At 40.6% G+C, this 22085-nt stretch overlaps 1 protein-coding gene and 1 pseudogene across 1 annotated transcript; both read right to left on the bottom strand.

The window, feature by feature from the left end:
• Nucleotides 1-7551: 7551 nt before the first annotated feature.
• LOC114184171 (trypsin inhibitor DE-3-like) lies at nt 7552-8340 on the bottom strand. Its single transcript, XM_028071437.2, has one exon. The coding sequence runs from the start codon at nt 8270-8272 to the stop codon at nt 7673-7675; it is 600 nt and encodes a 199-aa protein (XP_027927238.1). The 5' UTR covers nt 8273-8340; the 3' UTR covers nt 7552-7672.
• Nucleotides 8341-8951: 611 nt separating this feature from the next.
• Nucleotides 8952-10580, bottom strand: LOC146886198 (uncharacterized; annotated as a pseudogene).
• Between the last annotated feature and the right edge of the window lie 11505 nt (nt 10581-22085).

The raw sequence follows: 22085 nt of genomic DNA, 5'->3' as shown, positions 1-22085 counted from the left end.
GTTAATCCATAATAATTATATAATAAAATTATATAAATATAAAACCTTACCCGATCAACACATTTTATGACCATATTTTATCACCACTAGTATATTATAGATTTTTGAAATATGAGATTTTAAAACCAATTCATGGCCTCTTAATTTTTTTTATATTAAAATCATTGTTTTATCAATTTTACATTTTAAGTGACCATTTCTTTAAATTTTACCGTTTTTTTTATTTGACATTTTTTAAACTTAACCATTTTATTACAAAATAAATAAAAACTACCAAAATTATTTTTATTTTATGATTGTAATAATAATTATAATATATTTTATTTATCATAAAAAATAACACACTACTTTATATAAAAATAGGTGATAATCTTATTGTAATTTCTACATAAAGATAATTGATTTTTTAACCACCTTATAATTGTTTTTGTTGCGCATATTTCATTACCAATTTTATCATTATTAAAATAAATTATTTTATTATATTACACTTCAAATTTTATAATTAATTTTATAAATATAATTAATTATCTATAATATAAATATTGTACCGATTTTTAATAATTATGACAAAAATTTTAAGATCCTAAAAAATAGTGTTTTAAAAGTGATAGTGGTTTAAAAATAGTGAGACTCAATTATTTTAATATTAGTTATGTCAGTTTTTATGCACTCTTTAGGCCAGCATAAATCTATTTGTCCCTTTGATCCTGTTCAGTCTTTTACAAATATTCATCAGCAAAAGTACAAGGTGTGAAAAATATGGTAGTTCAGAGAAATTATGATAGTTGTTTGGGATTAACTTGTTAACTACTTTTATTTTGTATTTCCAAGGTGTGAAAAGGTTGATTTCTGAATATGCAAGCAATGAGAGTATTCAGTGTTTTCTGCGTTGGAGGATGGCTTATGATTTACTTTGCTAAGGTTCTTACCACTAAACTTGTACCATGTTTTGCCATAATTGTTCTACAGGTCCTACCGCCTTTGGACATTTTGAGAATAGCAACAAGATATGGAATGGGAGTTTTTTCGTGTGTGGTTGGTTCTACTCACCCAAAACTAAATTTACAATTTTATTTCAGAACCAAAACTGAATCTACTCATGCTAAAGTTTGCATTTTAAAACTGTAAAAAAGGCTAGAGTTTATTTGCCTTACTAAAATGGGATGGGTATATGAAAGTTGTACATGAGTTCTTTTTTGTTTGCTATTATTTAAGCAATTTTTTTTATTTAGTTTATTCCTGTATCATCTGTGTTTCATTTTCTGATATAGGAATTCGTAATAACACATTCTAATATATATATATATATATATATATATATATATATATATATATATATATGTATATATATATATATATATATATACATATATATATATATATATATATATATATATATATATATATATATAAAACCGTGGAAGTATTCAAGTCCAACAAATTTTGTGTGGTGGATTCTGGCATGTCCCTGAAGTTATGCCATTAAAACTTGTCTTTGCTTCCTGTTGGCCGTTAGTACCATTAGTTACTCTAACATCCCGTCAGGATATTACTAATTTATAAATAAATAAAAGCAATAGTTTAAAATACGCAGCAGTTAATAATACCTCATTTTTCCAAAATGTGAGAAAATTTAAAATTTATTAAATAAGTAAACAATGTTCATAACCATCAGTCACCAAAACCAAAATCAATGTTATAATAGCACCCATCAGGGTTTACAATTGATCTGAAAACTAAAGAAAAATAAAACATAAGATTTCCCCGAATCTATCCCCTCTCCGCGACTAAGCTTCACCTGAGTCACCTGCATCAACAACATCTGCTCCCGTGTATCGCATACACGATCATCGCCAATCACAAGCAGATAGGGTGAGCTTAACAAATAATACATATAAAACCAATACATCATATAAACACATTTATATTCACTCATGTCCAAACATCCTTAAAATACCATATATTATAATCACACCATACTTTCGTGTTCTACCTCTCATAGTGATTACTTCAAGGTGTCTTGCTGTCATACCTATCGGCCACAATCGATAGAGCACGTGCGGGAAACAATGCTACGGATCATACACAGTAACGCCTGGTAGAGTTCCCATATACGAACATGGTTCGTATCGTCCTAAGACTACCAAACTCGTCAGCCAACAACTAAGGAGGGCAATCTATCTAGACCCATTCGTACTGGTCACAACCAGCACACTCATACCGGCAACACTCGCCAACTCGAGCCATAACTCAAGGGTTTCTCATGTTCATTCGACATCCCGAGCCACAACTCAAGGAACACCAGCAATCCCACCTTTAAAGCACCACTAGAAGCCTTGTAGACCACACATACGAAATAAAAATTCCAAGCTGTAGTAGTACAAATCGCCTAGCGGGGGACACGTGTCGCCAGGCGCTGCCAGCTCCCAGACCGCCTGGCGGGTGCCGCGTACCGCCAGGTGCACAACGCCTCAAGATCATCCTCCATTTAGGTTCCGCTAGGGTTCCACCTAGCGGAACGCCACTTGTTGCCAGGCGCACGCGGTTCAGTAGTTCCTCTGTTGGGAGGCCATCGCCTGGCGGTACCACTCATGCTGCCAGGCGCACACGAACCAGCTGCCCCTGTATACCCATCCCTCACCTGGCGAATTTGTCCTGTTGCCAGGCGCTGTATCAGTACAGCAACACCCCATTTGGGTTCCCTATCACGAATTTTCAAGGTTCACAGATTTTAGCACCCACTGCACTTCTCACTAAATGTAACGCAACAATTCTAATAGACTTGGCTAGTCACAATGTACCTGCATTCCTTGGAATACCTTACTTGAAACCATTTTCACTTTCTAGACTCACTTAAGTTTCCCCTACTCACAACTCCAATCCTGTATTAGTATTCCTACTACTATTCAGTATAATCCATCTTTTCCCTAAACAGTACCTATGCTCATACGAGACTTGTCCCCATTTTCTTCCCCTTTATAGCTTACTTAACTATACAAGTTTATCCTGATATCTTTTATATACTTATTTCCACTAATCTTAGATGTTCCTTACTGCATTCCAAATAGACCCCTCAAGATCACGTATTACACTTACACTATTTTATCACTCATACCAGAATCTCAATTACTTTTATTCCTTATTATTCTCATGTACTCATCTTCGCATAACCTATCCACCATTTAGGCAGTTTCATTTCATAGACTCTCAATCCCATGACTCCAAGCTCTATCCTAATGAACTCATTCTCACACAAAACATCCTCAGACCCTCAATTCCCTCTCAACCAAGCAAAATGCCGCCTCTGCACTATTGCCTGGCGGCGCTCCGCGCCGCCAGGCAATGCATCAGTTCCGGGAATTTCCAGATTTCTGCACTGCACCAACCGGACTCCAAATCTCGCCCAGTTCACACAATTTCACATACAAAAAGTCCCTTATATGACTGTACCTACTCCACAAATTTTCCTTTCAGAATTTCCACACAAATGCACTTTACAGTACCAAATTTCCAAATTACACGACAATCAATAGTATTTTCAACATCTGATCATAACTCAATATAGATTTTTCCCCGATTGGAAATCATCCAAAACCCTAAAAAAACATAAAAATCAGGACCTGCCGCTCGCGTCGCCTGGCGGCTAGGTTAGCCCCGCCAGGCCCTTCATCCAGAAACCTAGAAACTGATGTAACCCAAGCGTCGCGTGGCGGCTGGGAGTGTGCCGCTAGGCGGTTCCCTTCCCAGAACCCCAAAACCAACTTAAAATAAATGAGTCGCCTGGTGGTGGTTCATCACCTGCTAGGCAGTTTTTGGAAATTTTTCAGAAACGCAGAATTTCGTGAATACAATAGCATATAGGCATCCAAGTTATCATACATCACATGTTATTATTATTTAAAATAAAACAGCGAAGTCCAGCTCCCCTAACCTGGATCCTTTTTCTTATAATTGGTTTGCTTGAGATACTCCAATGATCACCACGTCTCCCCCTTCTTGGTATTTTCGTGCTCTAATTCAGGTTGCTATTTCAGCAAAACGAAATTTACATAATGATAATGTTAATTACCATTTATTTGGCCTTTATGATCTGTTTTTCAGCTACCCACGGCCCCTTAATCATCTAGGGTTTTTCCCCCAACCTTTGATATTGAATTCAAAGCCAAAATACCAAAAATAAAAGTTTTAGTTTGGGTTCTCCAAGGTTTGAATCCATGATCACTCAATCACAATTCAAGAGCACAACCAATTCAACTAATCATATTTCATGCTTAACAAATCCAATTCAGACATCATACTAGTCCAGAACATGATTACATAGATTTAAATTATAAAAACAATAACACAAAAGTTAGCATACATAGGACTCGAACCCAAATCCTCACACACAATCAAAGTACTCTCAACCATTTGAGCTAGTACTTTTCCGCGTCATACTAACCATAATTTAATGTCATAAATGATTTGTCCACCCGCATTTATTAATTAATTATTTATTTAATTAATTAAATTTCACGGGTCTTACAGTTACCAAGATCACATTGCTTTAACGAAGACTTTTTTTTTTCTCAAGACCACATTTATACATTTTTTCAGCATTTAATACTCTACTGAACATTTATAAAATTTAGTACTTTACTTAATAAATTAAATTAGTTTATTACAATAAATATTGAAATTAAATAACTTACAAGTTTTATTTTTAATTTCAGGTACCGGATGTTGGAAGGTGGTGTTCCATCACTGATTGGTGTAAAAAGATCAAGTGAGGGAAACAAGACTAGCTAAGAACGTAGCTATTGAAATTTAGGATTTTTTTTAGTGTGTGAGCAACATCAATGTGTATTATAGTGATGAAAGAATTTTTAATTTTTTGGTTTTTAACATGCAAACCTTTGGATGATGTTGGATAAATAACTTTTGTTTTATATGAATTATGAATGAAAATATGTGATTGAAAAAATTGTCTATCTGATATTTTTTTTTTAACTTTTTTTGATTTTACGAAAAAAAGGGTTAAATAAATAATGAATTGAAAATATAATTTTACATTCAAATTATACAATTTGAAACATTGTATTTCATTTATGTACAGTGCAAACAATGACGTTTTTATGTGTCATTTTTGGCATTAATTCTTTTTAAATAAACAAATTATGGCAGTTTTACCTACCATTATCTGCGCATCAAATTCTTTTAAAATAAACAAATTACGGTAGTTTCACTTGTCATTATTTGCGTATTGAATATGGCGGTCTGAAATGCCATTATTTGCGTAGTGCATAAAATGGCGGGTGTTGTGGTGCTTCGCGTGAAATCGCCACATTATACCTTGTGGCGGCAGGATATATGGCGGTACTTGAACCCGTCGCAGTTGCAAAATATGAAGGTCATAAGCGTCATTTTATATCACAAATAATTGCCGTAATTAACAAGATTTTTTGTAGTGTTTTCTGATTTCTGTTGCATGCGAGCCTTCTTTTGCTTGCATGTGACGTTTTAATCATCAATATGAGTCTCTATTGATCAATGATCATAACGGTATGTCCTGATCGTTCTTGTGATGTTTCTATGTGTAGATAGAGTATCCTGTGGAGTTAGAGGTGTTGACGTTTTAAGGCGTTGACGTTTATAAAGTTGTCTAAACAGGATAACAGGTAAGGGAAGCTAACTATTTTGCTTGAATTTCGTATAGAAATCATTCTGATGACTTTGAATTGCATGATTAAGTGTTGTATGAGTGCTTAAACTGTGTAATTGAGTGTATGATTCGATTGTGCTAGATTTCTGGACTGTTGCATGTGAGAACAAATTAGGAATCTGGTATTTTCGCCTAAGCGAGCAGCTCTCGCCTAAGCGAAAACACCAGAAACTCATCCCTTTCTCTGCGCGAGATCTCGCCAAGGCGAGCTAGTCTCGCTTGAGCGAGAGTCACTCTCGTCTAAGCGAGACAGCTTAGCCTGAGTGAGAATTCGCCCAGAGTTTGGGTTGTTCTCTGTTTCGAGCTTCGCTTAGGATAAAATGAGTCGCCTAAGCGAGAGAACCCTTTTCGCCTAGGCGAGACCTTCTAGCTTGGGCGAGAACCTCTGCAGCTGAGTGTTATTTATCTATTTCTAATGGATGAAGCTATGTTTAAATGTTAAAAATGTGAACTTAGTTATGATATGCATGAATTGTTATGACTGATAATATGTGAGGTGAAATTGCATGAAGTTGGAATATGAGAAGAAGTGGTTAAACTAGGATTTCAAGGGAAATTCTAAGGGGAATGTTTTAGTGTATGTAAGGACATAAGGACTCCATATTGATTGGTATCCTGAAACTCCAATAATCATTCACGCTCAGATAGAACAGAATGGATTATGTCGTGAGGAGTAGCAGGAGGTTCTAGTCTTTGGACTTGATCAAGTCTTAGACGCGAAAGGGACTTACCCTGAGAGTGGTTGGGTGATAACCCCTTGTGTCCAAACTCTACAGAGTTTGGGAACCTTCACAAGAGCAAGCCACCAAGAGATCCGATGTCGCTTACATAATCCGGATATCGAGTCTAGAGTAATATATTTGTACTGTGTTTGTGGTGGCCTATTTGATTCTGGTAAAAGTGATAAAGATTGCATGATTTGTTTATAATTGAATTGCATGATTTTTTTCTTATCAGATTAGCTTACCTTTGCTTTTTGTGTGTTTGTCTCGTGTTGTATGTTTTCCTTTTGCGATGATCACCTATTCGGTGGGAGCAGATGTGATTGCAGTGTCAAAAGTGCTTCTGGAGGATGAATAGCCATTGTTTTAGTGTTGAGGAGGAGGTTTTCAGTGGGAGCTTTAGCAATGGTCAATTTAAATATAATGTTTATTAGTTTAGTTTGAGTGTATAAGTGATATATTTTTATAGTCACATCTTTTGTAAGACTGTATTAATATGTATTGTGTACACCAGACTATATGTTTTGGAACTATGATGAAACTCCCTATTTTTATTAGTTTTAAGCTGTTAAAATTGGGATGTTACAAAAATAATTTCTTTATTACCGTAAATAAGAAAAGTAAACTACCAAAATTATTTTTATTTTATTATTATAATAATAATTATAATATATTTTATTTCTCATAAAAAATAACACACTATTTATATAAAAGTAGGTGATAATCTTATTGTAATTTCTACATAAAGATAATTGATTTTTCTATCCACCTTATAATTGTTTTTGTTGCCCATATTTCATTACCAATTTTATCACTATTAAAATAAATTATTTTATTATATTACACTTTAAATTTATAATTAATTTTTTAAATATAATTAATTGTCTATAATATAAATATTTTATCGATTTTTAATAACTATGATAAAAAATAATTTCTTTATTACCCTAACAAGAAAAGTAAATATACATGTAATATATATATATATATATATATATATGTGCTTTTGGCTAATAATGTTATAATATACATCTGAGAAAATAAGATAATTTAATAAGTTTAGTATTATTATATTAGTTATACGTGAGAAAAAAAAGTTGTTTTGTGATGAGGTAATGAAAGACGTAAACCAGAATACATAAGCTTTGGATTATTTATTTAGTGTTGGGTAGTTAATTACATCCAAAGCATATCGTAGACACGTCTCTCACATGGAGAAAGTGTACGATTTTTCATGGATAGTGCTTCATTTAGATGCAACAGACGAACCTGGCGCAAGAACAAACTCGAATGGGGTTTCTTGATTGGTGGCCAAAAGCCTGTTCCCTGCATCATCCCTAACGATCCCAACATTACTGCAGGAGGTGGCGTCGTCATTTGAACAGAACTGAAATTTATAGCTATTGACTGAGGAAGTTCTGTGAATAGTGAAGAAGCCTGGGAGGGAATTTGGGTACCCCACTTTAACGACGGTTTTTTCAGCCTCACCCTCAACGGCGGTCCAGTAGTTAGAGGGAACACCGGGTTGTTGAACATAGTCGTAGCTAATGTAGATTCTGCCTTCAGGAATAAAAGCGGAAGCGAATAAGGATTGAAGACGCCATGCTTGCCCTGGATCGGCCGTAAAGGGAGATTGAACAACAGAGAGAGGGGAAGTTTCGTCTCCAGTTATGGCTCGTTTAATTCCACCGCCGCCGCCTCCCCAAAAGCGTGGCAATATATAGTATGTGCCACCATTTCTAACGCTGTTACCATTGGCGTCCAAGACAGGTTGAGCGGTGGTTGAAGGAGGGTAGAAGCTTAGGGCAGAGAAAAGGAAGAGAGCAAAGAGCGTTGCACTCCTCATTTCTTTGGCTGGCTATGAAACAGATTAAGCTTTTTCTCTTCTTTGTTGAGTTCGGTTGTGTGAATAAGCCAACATGTGAGAACCCATTTATACAGCTACGTCCTGGTGATAAGGTGAACTCTTTTGTGGATGGAAATGAATATAATATCTTTACAACTTTTAAACATGTGAAAAAGATGAAAGACGGACAATAATAGTAGTTAGATTTATATATATGTTTCGATTTATTTTAACACAAGTTTTTTTACAACTTTGCTTCGTTAAAAATATATATTTTAGATATATGTCTATCAATTTTTTTATATATTTTTCAATTTTTATAAAATGACCATTTTTTTATTTTATTGCGTAAAAATAATGTTTTAGTTCTTTTAAAGTAAGTAAATAAAATTTATTTTAAACCTTTATCACAACAAAAAAACAATTTTTATCAGAAGATATTTTTTGCACTTTTGGGATTTTAACCCTCATTAAAGAAGTTACCGTGATTTATTTATTTTTATTTAGAAATTATCCCTAGTATTTACCATGGCTATAGAACTAGCTTAAATTAATTTTTTAGCAACATCTGTTCCACAAACAATCCCATAAAAATAATATTTGACTTGTGTAGTATTTATATGTTATACAAGTTGATATATAGTACTTAATGAACTTCATTGGATATCTAATACAATCCTCAAATACTTTTCTTGTTATCATCCTCTGACATGTTACTATTAGAGCTTTATCCCTGATCCTGCATTTGTCTCTTCTGCATCTTTCCTATTGTTGTCATGTTTCTCATTCTTCTTGCACTATGTATTGTTCTTCATACATCATTTCACCTGATATGGAAACACAAAAAGATTGTTATCAATGTGTTTACACTCGTACTTGGATACAATTTCTCACTATCCTTGGTTGCAATGTTAACAAGCAATGGAGCAAAAGGGGCAAAATGTTTCTCATCCAAGGAATATACACATACATTATTTGTCAACATATGATTAGGGTAACTAAAAATAATAGTTTGAGCTACCCGGATTGGCAATAAAGACAATGTCATCACCACTATAATTGCTATTGTTACTATAGCTACTTTCCTGAGAAATATACTGTGAAGAATTTGAGTTGTGAGCATCTAAAGAATAAAACATGTGAGCTCATATTCACCACCTTCAGGACCAACACAGAAAAAGGCTTGCTGTGTCACAATGTTCAGTTGATCGCCCCCACCAAGCAGAAGAGGAAATTCTTGTGTGAAATCATGCTCATGATCAAACTTAATGACCTATACACAAAGAGAATATAAATACTAGATAACAACATACTAATAACAGTTATAACTACATACTAAGTTGTTTTCACCAAGTACCTTTGGTTGATTGCTTTCGTGAACCAACCCATTTAAAGCTTCCTTCTCTTTAAGTGTAGCACTAGTCACACTCTCGCCAAGATTAGCAATCTAAGCAGCTAGTACACATATAATTGCTTCATGTGAACCAACCTGTTTAACAATAAAAACACAGAAGCAAATCAAAAAAAGAATTTAAATTCATATATAAAGTCATCACCAACTGGCCATAAAAGAATAAATACACACGTAAAGATTCTTCTATACTTGTAGTAGAGGTGATTTAAATGGGAGTCAAGCTATGTTCCCTAAACTTGTAGGGCCATGATGTTTAGTCGCATAATAAACCCGTAAACAATAATGTTCAATATTAAAAACAACTGTATTAATTTGAGTCAAGCACATGAAACCCTTGATAAAAATGCACACAATTTGAGTATATTTGACTAGAGGTAGTCATATTAAAAAAACAGAGTAAAAGTATTTCATAGCAAGAAGTACTGTATCAATTTTAACTATGAATCTAGAAAGAAAAACTTTAACTAGGTTTGTGCTACCAGAAACAAAAAAATTGATGAAGAATAAATTTGACCCCAGTTTAGTAATTGTTGGAATTGCAAGATTGAAACTCTACTGTTAGTCTACATGCCCAAATCAAAGTTAAATTGTTAAAGTTGTTTACCAACATAGTTTTATATACTATCTGAAGTGAAGTCCTCCACAATATTTAGGTTCTGGAGTGAAGTCCTTAGTTGACTGGAGATTGATGCCCGTAATGCCTCCTACCAATCGAGATGCATTAGGCTGAAGAAAATAAAATAGAAGTAGTCTAAACGCATATAACCCTAAAAGAATTAGCTAACTTTTAAGCAACATAATAGATATCATATTTAAGGGCATTACCTTGCAAGTTACATGAGCCAAGACCATTAAGTGTGCTGCATTAAATAAGTGTGTCTGATCAGATTCCATGGTATTATCCTGCAAATGATTCACACAAAGTAAATTCAAGCAAAAAATCTACAAAATTTGTTTTGTATAGAAATTTAATCAATAGTTAAAAAGATATTAACAGAATTAAAAAAGGTGGCGTTTTAAATCATAACATCTTCTATTTATATATATATATATATATATATATATATATATATATATATATATATATATATATATATATATATATATATATATATATATATATATATATATATATATATATATATATATATATATATATATATATATCCAAATGGAATTAAATTCTGAATTACAAAAAATCCAGTTAGAAGCTAGGCATCACAAATATGTAAACTTTTAAAACAAGCTCCTTTGCAGTTTGTATTGTTATAGAAACACTACGCTACACATACTAGTCATCATCTCTTTGATACCTCTATCCACTGCAGGGGTACCAAATTGTAATAAAAAATAGTATCCAAGTCGTGCATAAATTCAAACAAGAAGAATATAGCGATATCACCATACCTTTGAAAAGCATTTGTAAACCAAAACCAGTGAGCTTTAAATTAATAATAACATGTATCCCAATATTAGGTATTTGTGGTTGCATCTGGTAACCACAAGAAGCAACAACTAGCGATGCTTAAAAATAACCTAATATTAATCTATAAATAGTCCATCAAAAAAGGGAAACAAAATTTTGGTTCCAAACCTGGCTAAGAGAAAACGGTGTTGTGGCAGAAGTTGCTTAAGTAGAGGGAAGTTGATCAGACCATCCCAAAGATGTTACTTTTTCATCATCTATTAATGCAGTCAAGGACATATGAAGAAGACCAACATACTATCTGTTCCTGCAGAAGAACAAATAAGATAAGTTAGGCACGAGTATCACCTTACCCTGTAGTCCGTTATCTCTTCAGTAGGCCTCTTCCCATTCGATACATGTCGGCTTGAACCTAGGAGGGATTACCTGCAGAAGAATCTCCGAAGCTCAAGTAAGTCAAAGCTCTCAAAGAGTCAAATCAGCAATTAATGAATGTGTACCTTTAAATGATGGGGTCCACGTGTATTTATAGAATATTAATGACGTTTGACCATTGCATGGGCTGGGTTTTGACTTGGGCCCCAACTTGGGCCATGAGTGGGCCTAGGCCCCAAAACAGGCCCTGGAGGCCTATTGAAGGCGGGGTATTGATGTTAGTTGACCTTCTAGACAAGTAGTCGGTTTCGACCGGCTACCTGGCTAGATGGCTTTGTGCTGGTGGTATCCGGGTACTAGATGCTAGGCGGTTTTGGTATGTATATTATTTACTTGATTGAGTTCGGCTAGGTACGGTACACCAGCCCCCCAGCCTTGTCCGATATGGGTTGTCGGTCAAGGATTACATGTGTTGGTGAACTAGCAAAACCGGCTAGGTGTGATACACCAGTCCCCCAGCCTTTAAGTGTGGTGAACAGTGTTAAGGCTTAGGACTTACAGGTGTCAGAAGGTAGGTGCAATGGTGTCAGGTGGTCACATCGTTAACTTTTGGCGCCGTCGTTTTTATCCTTCATAATGATGGTGTCGATTGGTATGGGTTTTATTTTGGCGGGAAGAATTTTAGTCGTTTGGGATCGTGGACTATAAATATGGGTTTGAAAGCAATGGGGGGTTTACTTGGTTCATTTGCGAGAGTTTCGAATTCAGGGATCTTTTGCGCATCATACTGTCTGACTAGTTCCCAAATTCAGCCGCCATCTTTCCGTTAAAACGATAACAGGTATGTCTAGTAGCGATAGCACATCGTTATCTGCGTCTAGTAGTAGTCGAAGTACTGAGTCAGATAGGATTAGGGATGACCGACTTGGCGGAGAAGGTATGAGTGCTGGAGTTGGCACAAGCGGAATGCCGATGGAGGTGGTGAGGGAGGTTCGAGAGGATCCTCCTGAGGAACTGGAGGAGAGTAACTGGCCGCCCAAGGGTGGTTATGCATGGGTGGCTGCTGACGTTCGTGACCAGTCATCGCTGTTTAGGTGGTCTCGCCTGTTAAAGTCTTGGCTAAACTGTACACCTGTCATGTCTAGGGGGGTCAGCAGAGATATTGTTTCGCTGGAAAGGGTGAGCGCCATCGATCGTGTATGCCACGGGCAAGAAGGTGCTACCGAGAAGTTCTTTTATATGTACATGTATCATTTTTCTCAGCTTCACGTACGACTACCCTTCGACGACTTTACTATGGGGGTGCTGCGGGCGTTGAATGTGGCGCCTACTCAGCTACATCCTAACAGTTGGGCTTACTTACAGGCCTTCCGCATCCTATGCGAGTCATTGTACTTGGAGCCTTCCCCTTATGCATTCTTGTATTTTTATGACACCAGACCCCGGAGGCCGGCTACTTGGCTTTCATTAATCAGTCGTCCTAGCATTAGCAGGTTGGATGCGTTCTCCCAGTCTTTCAAGCACTTCAAAGACGGGTACTTCAAGGTCGTAGTGAAGGATGGAGGTGAGCCGCATTTTCTTAATGCGGATGGGAGTACCAAGTTCCCTTTTAGCTGGACCAACAATCCTTCGCGTTACAAAGACATGGGTGTAGAGGAGTTGTCGGCTGGAGACAAGGAGGTGGTGGGGATGTTGTTGAGATTTGTGGATAAATTGCCCACTAAGGGCTTAGTTAGGGTTTATAATTCGGTGCATCCGATAATAGATATTGAAGGTATCTGTTTATTACTTAAGCTGTGTTAATGATGCTAAGTTGTTTTGATCCGATTTGTGATATGTTATTGCAGGGAACATGGCACAATCTGGGAAGAAGAACTTGGCGCTCTTTTAATCGCTAAGGAAGGAGATGGCCGCCAAGGCCAAGGAGGCTGGGAAAGTTGGTGTTCCCAATTTGCAGGAATCCGTTGTGGAAGTTCATGTACATGGCGGAACGAAGAGGAAAGCTGAGCTACCGCCTCGTCCTGGGAAAGGTAAGGACGTGAAGAAGATAAGGGCGGCTATTCTTGGGTCAGGTAGTGGGGCTGGATCGGCTAGTGGGGAGAAGTTGCCGGAGGCCGGCTTGATTGAGTTGCCCGAGATATCAGTGAGGAAGGACATCGCGATAAACCTCCCGGACACTGTTGTGAACTCTATTGATAACATGGAGGTTGATCACATCGTGAGGACAATGGTTGAATTTGGAAGTAAGGCATTAGTCTTGGGTCGACGGGTGGGGTCCCTTTACCGAAGGGAAGTGAAGGAGGTGGCAGAGTTACAAGGTAAGGTGGACAAGCTTGCGGAGGAGAAGGCAGCGCTGGAGAAGGAGAAGGAAGGATGGGAAGCTGAGAGGAAAAGGTTGGCGTCATGGAGGGTGCGTTGCTTAGATTCCGAGGAGAAGCTGAACAAGCGTATAGGGGAGCTGGAGGAAGACTATGAGGACTTGAAGGACAAATATGACGGAGCTGTTGGGGAGTTGGATGACTTGAAGAACAGCGTTATCCAGGAGCATATAAATGGGTTCGAGAAGGGGTTGCGGCAGGCGGCTTTCTTCTATAATGACGTGGATGCCCTGGATTCGAGGTTCGATGTGGATAAAGATGTGGTTGGCGGAAAGTTGGTAGGGGAAGATGAAGAGGGTGGGGAAGAGGTTGGGAATGAGGCGGCCGAAGAGGAGAAGGATGTGGACGCGACCGTGGAGGGTGATGATAACAATGCAGCTTAGGATGTAGTTTTTATGATGTTATATTTCGCATTAAATCCTAAGTCTGTAATAACTCGTACAATATTTTAACTTTGTTTTTAATGTGATGCACATTGTGGATATATATGTTTTGTGGTTGTTGACGATAACATATGTGATAAGAGCGTGTTTGTTGGATATTGATGTTATGTATGTGATATGTTATGTTGTATGCGTATCTTCCTATGGGAGTATTGTTGATGTTTGTATGCTAAATTAGAGTACTCGATCCTGACCGCTTACGTGTGGGGGAGGTGATGAACTAAAAAGATTTCGATTTAAGTGAAGGGTGTTCGACCCAGGCCGCTTACTTGTGGTAAAGGTGGGGAATTTAAACGAATTAACCACGAGTAAAGGGTGTTCGACCCAGGCCGCTTACTTGTGGTAAGGGTGGGGAACTCAAACGAATTAACCACGAGTAAAAGGGTGTTCGACCCAGGCCGCTTACTTGTGGTAAGGGTGGGGAACTTAAACGAATTAACCACGAGTAAAGGGTGTTCGACCCAGGCCGCTTACTTGTGGTAAGGGTGGGGAACTTAAACGAATTAACCACGAGTAAAGGGTGTTCGACCCAGGCCCCTTACTTGTGGTAAGGGTGGGGAACTTAAACGAATTAACCACGAGTAAAGGGTGTTCGACCCAGGCCGCTTACTTGTGGTAAGGGTGGGGAACTTAAACGAATTAACCACGAGTAAAGGGTGTTCGACCCAGGCCGCTTACTTGTGGTAAGGGTGGGGAACCTAAACGAATTAACCACGAGTAAAGGGTGTTCGACCCAGGCCGCTTACTTGTGGTAAGGGTGGGGAACCTAAACGAATTAACCACGAGTAAAGGATGTTCGACCCAGGCCGCTTACTTGTGGTAAGGGTGGGGAACCTAAATGAATTAACCACGAGTAAAGGGTGTTCGACCCAGGCCGCTTACTTGTGGTAAGGGTGGGGAACTTAAACGAATTAACCACGAGTAAAGGGTGTTCGACCCAGGCCGCTTACTTGTGGTAAGGGTGGGGAACTTAAACGAATTAACCACGAGTAAAGGGTGTTCGACCCAGGCCGCTTACTTGTGGTAAGGGTGGGGAACTTAAACGAATTAACCACGAGTAAACTAGTATAGAGTCATAAAGTAGAGAACCACTCATTTTATTTATTCAAATGGGGGTGCCTCGTTAAAACCTCCCTGGCCAAAACCCTCCTTAGGGAAAAAAGACCAAGTGAGGAAAAAGAGTACACCCGTGGTTACAAGTTTGAGTCCGCTTATAGTGTATGTTCAACTGAAATAGAACTTGAGATGGGATACATTCCATGTGTTGGGGATTTCCTCCCCAGATAGTTGTTCCAGGCGATAAGCCCCACCTCCTGTGTCTTCTCGTATGCGGTATGGGCCGTCCCAATTGGCGGAGAACTTGCCATCCTTCTTTCTAGCACTGCTAGCCATTCTCCATACTAGGTCTCCAATGACAAACGATCGTGGGTGCAGGTTTGCGTTATATTTCCTGGCAGCTCGCTGTTTGGCGGCGAGATTGCGTATTTGGGCTTTCTCTCTGAGTTCGGGAAGGAGGTTGAGATGTAAGGTCATGTTTTGGTGGTTGTGAGTTGGGTCGTGTAGTTCTCGGCGCAGGGATGGTTCGCCAATTTCTACTGGTATCATGGCGTCTGCACCGTAGACCAGGCTGAAGGGGGGTTCATTTGTTGATGATTGAGGTGTGCATCTGTAGGCCCATAGTACTTCAATTAACTCTTCTGGCCATCGGCCTTTAGCGGTATCCAATCTTTTACGCAGCTCCACGAGGATAACTTTGTTTGCCGCTTCCGCCTGCCCATTGGTCTGTGGGTGTTCTACAGAACTTGTGATATGTTTGATTCCTAAGCCGGTGTAGAATTTTGCTAACTCCTTGTCAATGAATTATCGGCCGTTATCTGTTATGATGGTATGTGGTATACCATATCTGCATATGATGTCCTTCCACACAAACTGCTGGACTTGCTGGGCCGTGATGGTGGTCAATGGCTTGGCTTCAATCCATTTGGTGAAGTAGTCAACGGCTACGATTAGGAACTTAACCTGTCCTTTGCCGGGTGTGAAGGGGCCTAGGATGTCCATTCCCCATTTAGCGAACGGCCAGGGGGACAATATGTGGTGTAGCTGTTCTTGTTTTTGATGTATAAGATTGCCGTGCTTCTGACATGGTTTGCATTTTTTGACGTAGTCTTGGCAGTCCGCCTCTATTGTGGGCCAGAAGTACCCGGCTCTGAGTATTCTTGTGGCCATGGTGCGCGCGCCTGAATGGTAACCACAGATACCTTCGTGTAGTTCCTTAATGACGTACTGGGCTTGCTCAGGCGTGACACATTTAAGTAGGGGTTGGCCGTATCCGCGTTTATAAAGGTCGTCGCCTACCATAGTGTACCTGGCGGCCTTGGCCAGCCAAGTTTTGTCCGCGTCGGCAGGGGGGTTGCCGGTTTTGAGGTACTGAATGTAAGGGGTGGTCCAGTTTGTGTTTTGGGTGGGGGTGAAACTGTTTGATGGTGTGTGGGTTAACGTTTGGCAAGTGTGTGTGACGGAGGGTGTGGATAGTGTTTGCTGTAGCAAGGACCGATTACGGTTTTTTAGTTTGGTACTGGCTAATTTGGAAAGGATGTCGGCTCTGACATTGTCGGTTCTGGGTATGTGTTCGACGCGGACTTGTTCAAAGGCGGATTGGATGGTTGCGCGGACCAGATGGTAATATTGTTGGAGGATGGGGTCTTTGATTTGGAACTCGTCGTTCAGATGACCTACTGTGAGTTTGGAGTCGGTTTTACATGTTAACTTTTTGACGCCGACTTCACGGGCTAGAGAGAGCCCGGCCAGGATAGCTTCGTATTCAGCTTGATTATTCGACGTTTTGAAATCGAAATGAAGGGATTTCTCAATTAGGATTTCGTTGGGGCCTTCCAGTACGATGCCGGCACCGGCACCCCTTGGGTTTGAGGAACCATCTACATGAAGCGTCCATTGGTCCTCAGTAGGTGTTTGCTGTAGGTCGTTGACGAAGTCCAAGAGACATTGGGCTTTGATGGGGCCGTGTGGTTCATAGCGGATGTTAAATTCGGAGAGTTCCACGGCCCATGATGACATGCGCCCGGCTAAATCCGGCTTTTGCAGTATTTTTTGGATTGGGTAATCGGTCTTGACGATTATGGTGTGGTTTTGGAAGTACGGGCGTAAGAGGCGTGCGGCGTGGACCAAAGACAGGGCTAGTTTTTCTACCATTTGGTATCTGGTTTCAGGATCTTGGAGTGTCCTGCTTACAAAGTAAACGGGATGCTGGGTGCCCTCTGCTTCTTGGACAAGGGCAGCGCTGACGGTGTGATCGGTGGCCGTGATGTATACTAGCAGGGGTTGGCTGATGTCTGGTTTGTGAAGGATGGGAGGTGAGGTTAGGGATGCTTTGAGCTTGAGGAAGATTTGTTCACAATCTTCAGTCCACGTGAACCGGGCGGCTGAATTATGGGTTGAGTTTGTTCTGCTAGTTTTGGTAGGAAGCGAGATATAGCCGTGAGGCGGCCAATTAATCGCTGGACTTCCTTGATGGTGGCGTGGCTACGCATCTCGATGATGGCCTTACATTTTTCGGGGTTAACTTCTATGCCACGCTGGGTTAACATGAAACCGAGGAATTTACCCCGGTCTACTCCGAATACGCACTTTTCGGGGTTTAGGCGGAGGTTGTATTGGCGCAATGCGGAGAAAACTGCCTCTAAATCTATAGCGTGTTGATGATGGCTTGGGGACTTGACGACCATGTCCTCAACGTAGACTTCGACACAGTGTCCTGTGAGGTGGCTGAAGACTTTGTCCATTAGCCGCTGGTAGGTTGCCCCAGCGTTTTTGAGGCCAAAGGGCATGACTCTGTAGAAGTAGTTGGCATCATCTGTGATGAAGGCGGTCTTGTGCATGTCTGCTGTGGCCATGGGTATTTGGTTATAACCTGAGTATGCATCCAAAAAGCTAAGTACTTTATTTCCTGCAGCGCCGTCTACTAGGCGGTCGATGTTGGGTAGGGGGTAGGCGTCGCGGGGGCACGCCTTGTTTAGGTCTGTGTAGTCCACGCACATCCGCCATTTACCATTGGCTTTCTTCACCAAGACAACGTTAGAAAGCCATGTGGTGTACTGCACTTCATCTATGAATCCTGCGCTCAGCAACTTCTCGGCCTCTATCTTGGCTGCCTGTCTGCGTTCTTCACCAAGTTTGCGTTTTTTCTGGGATACATAGCGGGCTTCTTTGTATACTGAGAGCTTGTGGGATGCGACGTTAGGGTCTACCCCAGGGAGGTCGGCGGCTGACCAAGTGAAGAGATCCGTGTTGTTTGTAAGGATGAGTGTAATTGTGGCACGCTCATCAAGACTTAACCCAGTGCCCAAGTTGATGGAATGGCCGTTGGGGAGTTCCAGGGAGGTTGTGTCTTCGACTGGTTCGAGGCGGGCATCCCGGCCTATTCTGGGGTCAAGGTCCTCGCCGGATAAGGCTATGCGTGAATTAGGTGGTCGTTCGATGTGGTTTGTCTGTTGGATTGGGAGTTGGGACCTTAAGCTCGCCATGTAGCATTCGCGTGCCAAACGTTGGTCACAGTGGATGGTTAGGATGTCACCGGATGGTGCTGGGAACTTCATGGCCAAGTGCGGGGTGGAGACGACTGCACCAAGGGCTACTGTGAGTGGAGCGTATCTGGTGAAACGTGGTTGGCGGGGTTCATGTGGACGGGTATCAGGGCGAGGGTGAGGCTGTGAGATGGGATTGGGATTGGGGTTGGGATTAGGAGTGGAGGTGTTGGCAGCGTAGTCGTTACAGAATTTGGTGTGAAGAGTTTGCATTTCTTCCATGCGAACGTAGTCAGCTGCACGCAGCTTGAGTTCGTGCATGGAGGTGGGTGGATGGAGGTAGACATTGTTGGCGAAGGGTCCGGGTTGTAGGGTGAGGGTCATACATTGAAGTATCATTTCCTGGTTAAGATGTGGTGTACGAAGGGCTGCTTTACTGAAGCGATCGATGAATGTTCTGAGTGGTTCATTGGGCTCCTGTCTGATACCCAGTAAGGACATGGTGGTGGTTTGGTGTGGGCGGCTGCCGGCGAAATGTGTGGAAAACATTGGGAAAGGGTGTCGAAGTTATCAATGGAGTAGGGTGGGAGGGTGGTGAACCATTCTAGGGCGGGGCCTTTGAGTGTTGTGGGGAAAGCTTTGCAGAAGACTGCGTCTTGGGATGTATACAAGGCAACGTGTGTGATGTAAACTTTCAGGTGTTCATCGGGGTCGATCTCGCCAGTGTAGCGGTCGAGGTTGAATGGTTCCTACTGGGCTGGGAGAGGGGTGTTAGCGATAAAATCTGTGAATGGGTGGCGGCGTCTGGGCTGGGGCGGGGGGAGTATGTGGGGTGGGGGTGGGTGGTTGATCATGGTAGGAAAGGTGGAGGTGATGTTATGAGGAGGGATGTGGGTTGTGGGAAGATACGGGGGGTTGTAGGGTGGGACGTATGCGGTGTGGAGAGTATTGGGTATGGTGTGGGGAACGTGGGTGGCTGAGGGTGCTGTAAGTCCTGGGTGACCGGGTGGGAAATGTTGAGGGTGTGTGGTGGTAAGGGGGGTTTGTTGGGTGGAGGTGAAGGTGTGGGGGGTGGGGTTGTATTCACTTTCTTCCTCCGTAGGTTGGAAGGCCGGAGACTTCACAGCTTCAGAAGTCTCTTTGGCTTTTCCCTTCAGGTTGGCGTCGGCCTCAATCTTTCTCCTGAGGCGGGAGTTTTCTTGTTTAAGCGCTTCCATTTCTTCAGCACTGCGCTTCTTCAGGTATGCCAGCTCCTGTTGCATCTTCACCTGGCCGTCTAAGATGGCGGCCAAGTCAGGGGTGATGCCGGAAGGTCCAGAGGGACCAGCATCCACTTGCTTGCTAGCTCCAGCTTTGCTACGGGTAGAAACCATCTTCAGAGAAAAACGGGTACTAAAGGTGTTCGTCTCGTGTCCCACGGTGGGCGCCAATTGTTCCTGCAGAAGAACAAATAAGATAAGTTAGGCACGAGTATCACCTTACCCTGTAGTCCGTTATCTCTTCAGTAGGCCTCTTCCCATTCGATACATGTCGGCTTGAACCTAGGAGGGGTTACCTGCAGAAGAATCTCCGAAGCTCAAGTAAGTCAAAGCTCTCAAAGAGTCAAATCAGCAATTAATGAATGCGTACCTTTAAATGATGGGGTCCACGTGTATTTATAGAATATTAATGACGTTTGACCATTGCATGGGCTGGGTTTTGACTTGGGCCCCAACTTGGGCCATGAGTGGGCCTAGGCCCCAAAACAGGCCCTGGAGGCCTATTGAAGGCGGGGTATTGATGTTAGTTGACCTTCTAGACAAGTAGTCGGTTTCGACCGGCTACCTGGCTAGATGGCTTTGTGCTGGTGGTATCCGGGTACTAGATGCTAGGCGGTTTTGGTATGTATATTATTTACTTGATTGAGTTTGGCTAGGTACGGTACACCAGCCCCCCAGCCTTGTCCGATATGGGTTGTCGGTCAAGGATTACATGTGTTGGTGAACTAGCAAAATCGGCTAGGTGTGATACACTATCCACCCAAAAATATTTAAAGAAATAGTTAGAAATCAATAGACCATAGCACTCCATAACACTGATGCACCTAAAGAAATCACAAATAGACCATATGCATACACAACAATTGTTCACTTGTTGTAATAGCTTTAGGTCAGGTCAAGTAGTAAACCTGTGAAGCAACTACAAACACGTGAAGCAACTGTGAAGCAACACGAACCACCAAACCTGCAACGCACAAACTAGAGCCACTGAACCTCTAATCGCACAATGCAAAAAAAAAATGGATGAAAGAGGTAAAAGGGTCCGGGTTGTAGGGTGAAAAAGTCTGTATTGATTATCCTAATGTAGGTAAAATATATACAACGTGAAAGCAAATAAAATAACAGATTATTGTTACAATCCTAAGACCATCTAGAAGCTACTGATATTTATAATAAACATAACATAAAAGATGCTAAGGATATACTGAGGTGGTTCAAGAAATGGATTGGGTTAAGAAAGCATTGGGCTTCTTCCCTTTTACCCCCTACAAGCTGGAGGTGAATGAATTTCGAACAACTCCAGTTTGGATAAATTAATAGTGAATAAGCGAGGAGGAAGGACTTTGGTAAACATGTTAGCAAGTTGGTTGGAGGATGAAACAGGTAGCAATCACATGAGACCTGACTTAGTTTTCTCACGAACGAGATGACAATCAATATCCAGATGTTTTGTGCATTCATGAAAAACATTATTGGCAGCAATGTGGAGGGCGCTTTGATTATCACAATACAAGACAAGTGGCTTTGAACATGAAATTCCCATATCAGACAGTAAATAAATGAGCCATTGCAATTCACATGTGGTGGAAGCAAGTGCCTCTCTGTATTCAACTTCAGAAGAAGATATGGATATTGTGTTTTATTTCTTAGTTTTCCAAGAAACCAAAGAACTACCAATGAAGATGCAATATCCTGTAACAGACCAACGAGAATCAACGTAGTTTGCCCAATCTGCATCGCCGAAACTCGCAATATGAATTGGCGAATCACGCCTAAACAGAAGGCCTTTGCCAGGGCTGCCTTTAAGATATTTAAGAACCTGCATGGCAGCCTAGAAGTGAGTTTGAGTTGGATTAGACATAAATTGGCTTAGTTGCTGAACAGAAAAAGTAATGTCGGAACACGTGCTTGTAAGATAGATCAATCTACCAATTAAACGTCTATAAGAGAGGGGATCGAACAATGGTGCACTTGAAT

The sequence above is a fragment of the Vigna unguiculata genome, chromosome 5, assembly GCF_037176805.1.
Source record: "Vigna unguiculata cultivar grain cowpea cultivar isolate G323 ecotype 2 chromosome 5, ASM3717680v1, whole genome shotgun sequence".
NCBI classification, from domain to species: domain Eukaryota; kingdom Viridiplantae; phylum Streptophyta; class Magnoliopsida; order Fabales; family Fabaceae; genus Vigna; species Vigna unguiculata.
The sequence above is the reverse complement of the archived record's forward strand: the minus strand, read 5'-3'. Positions and strand labels throughout refer to the sequence as shown.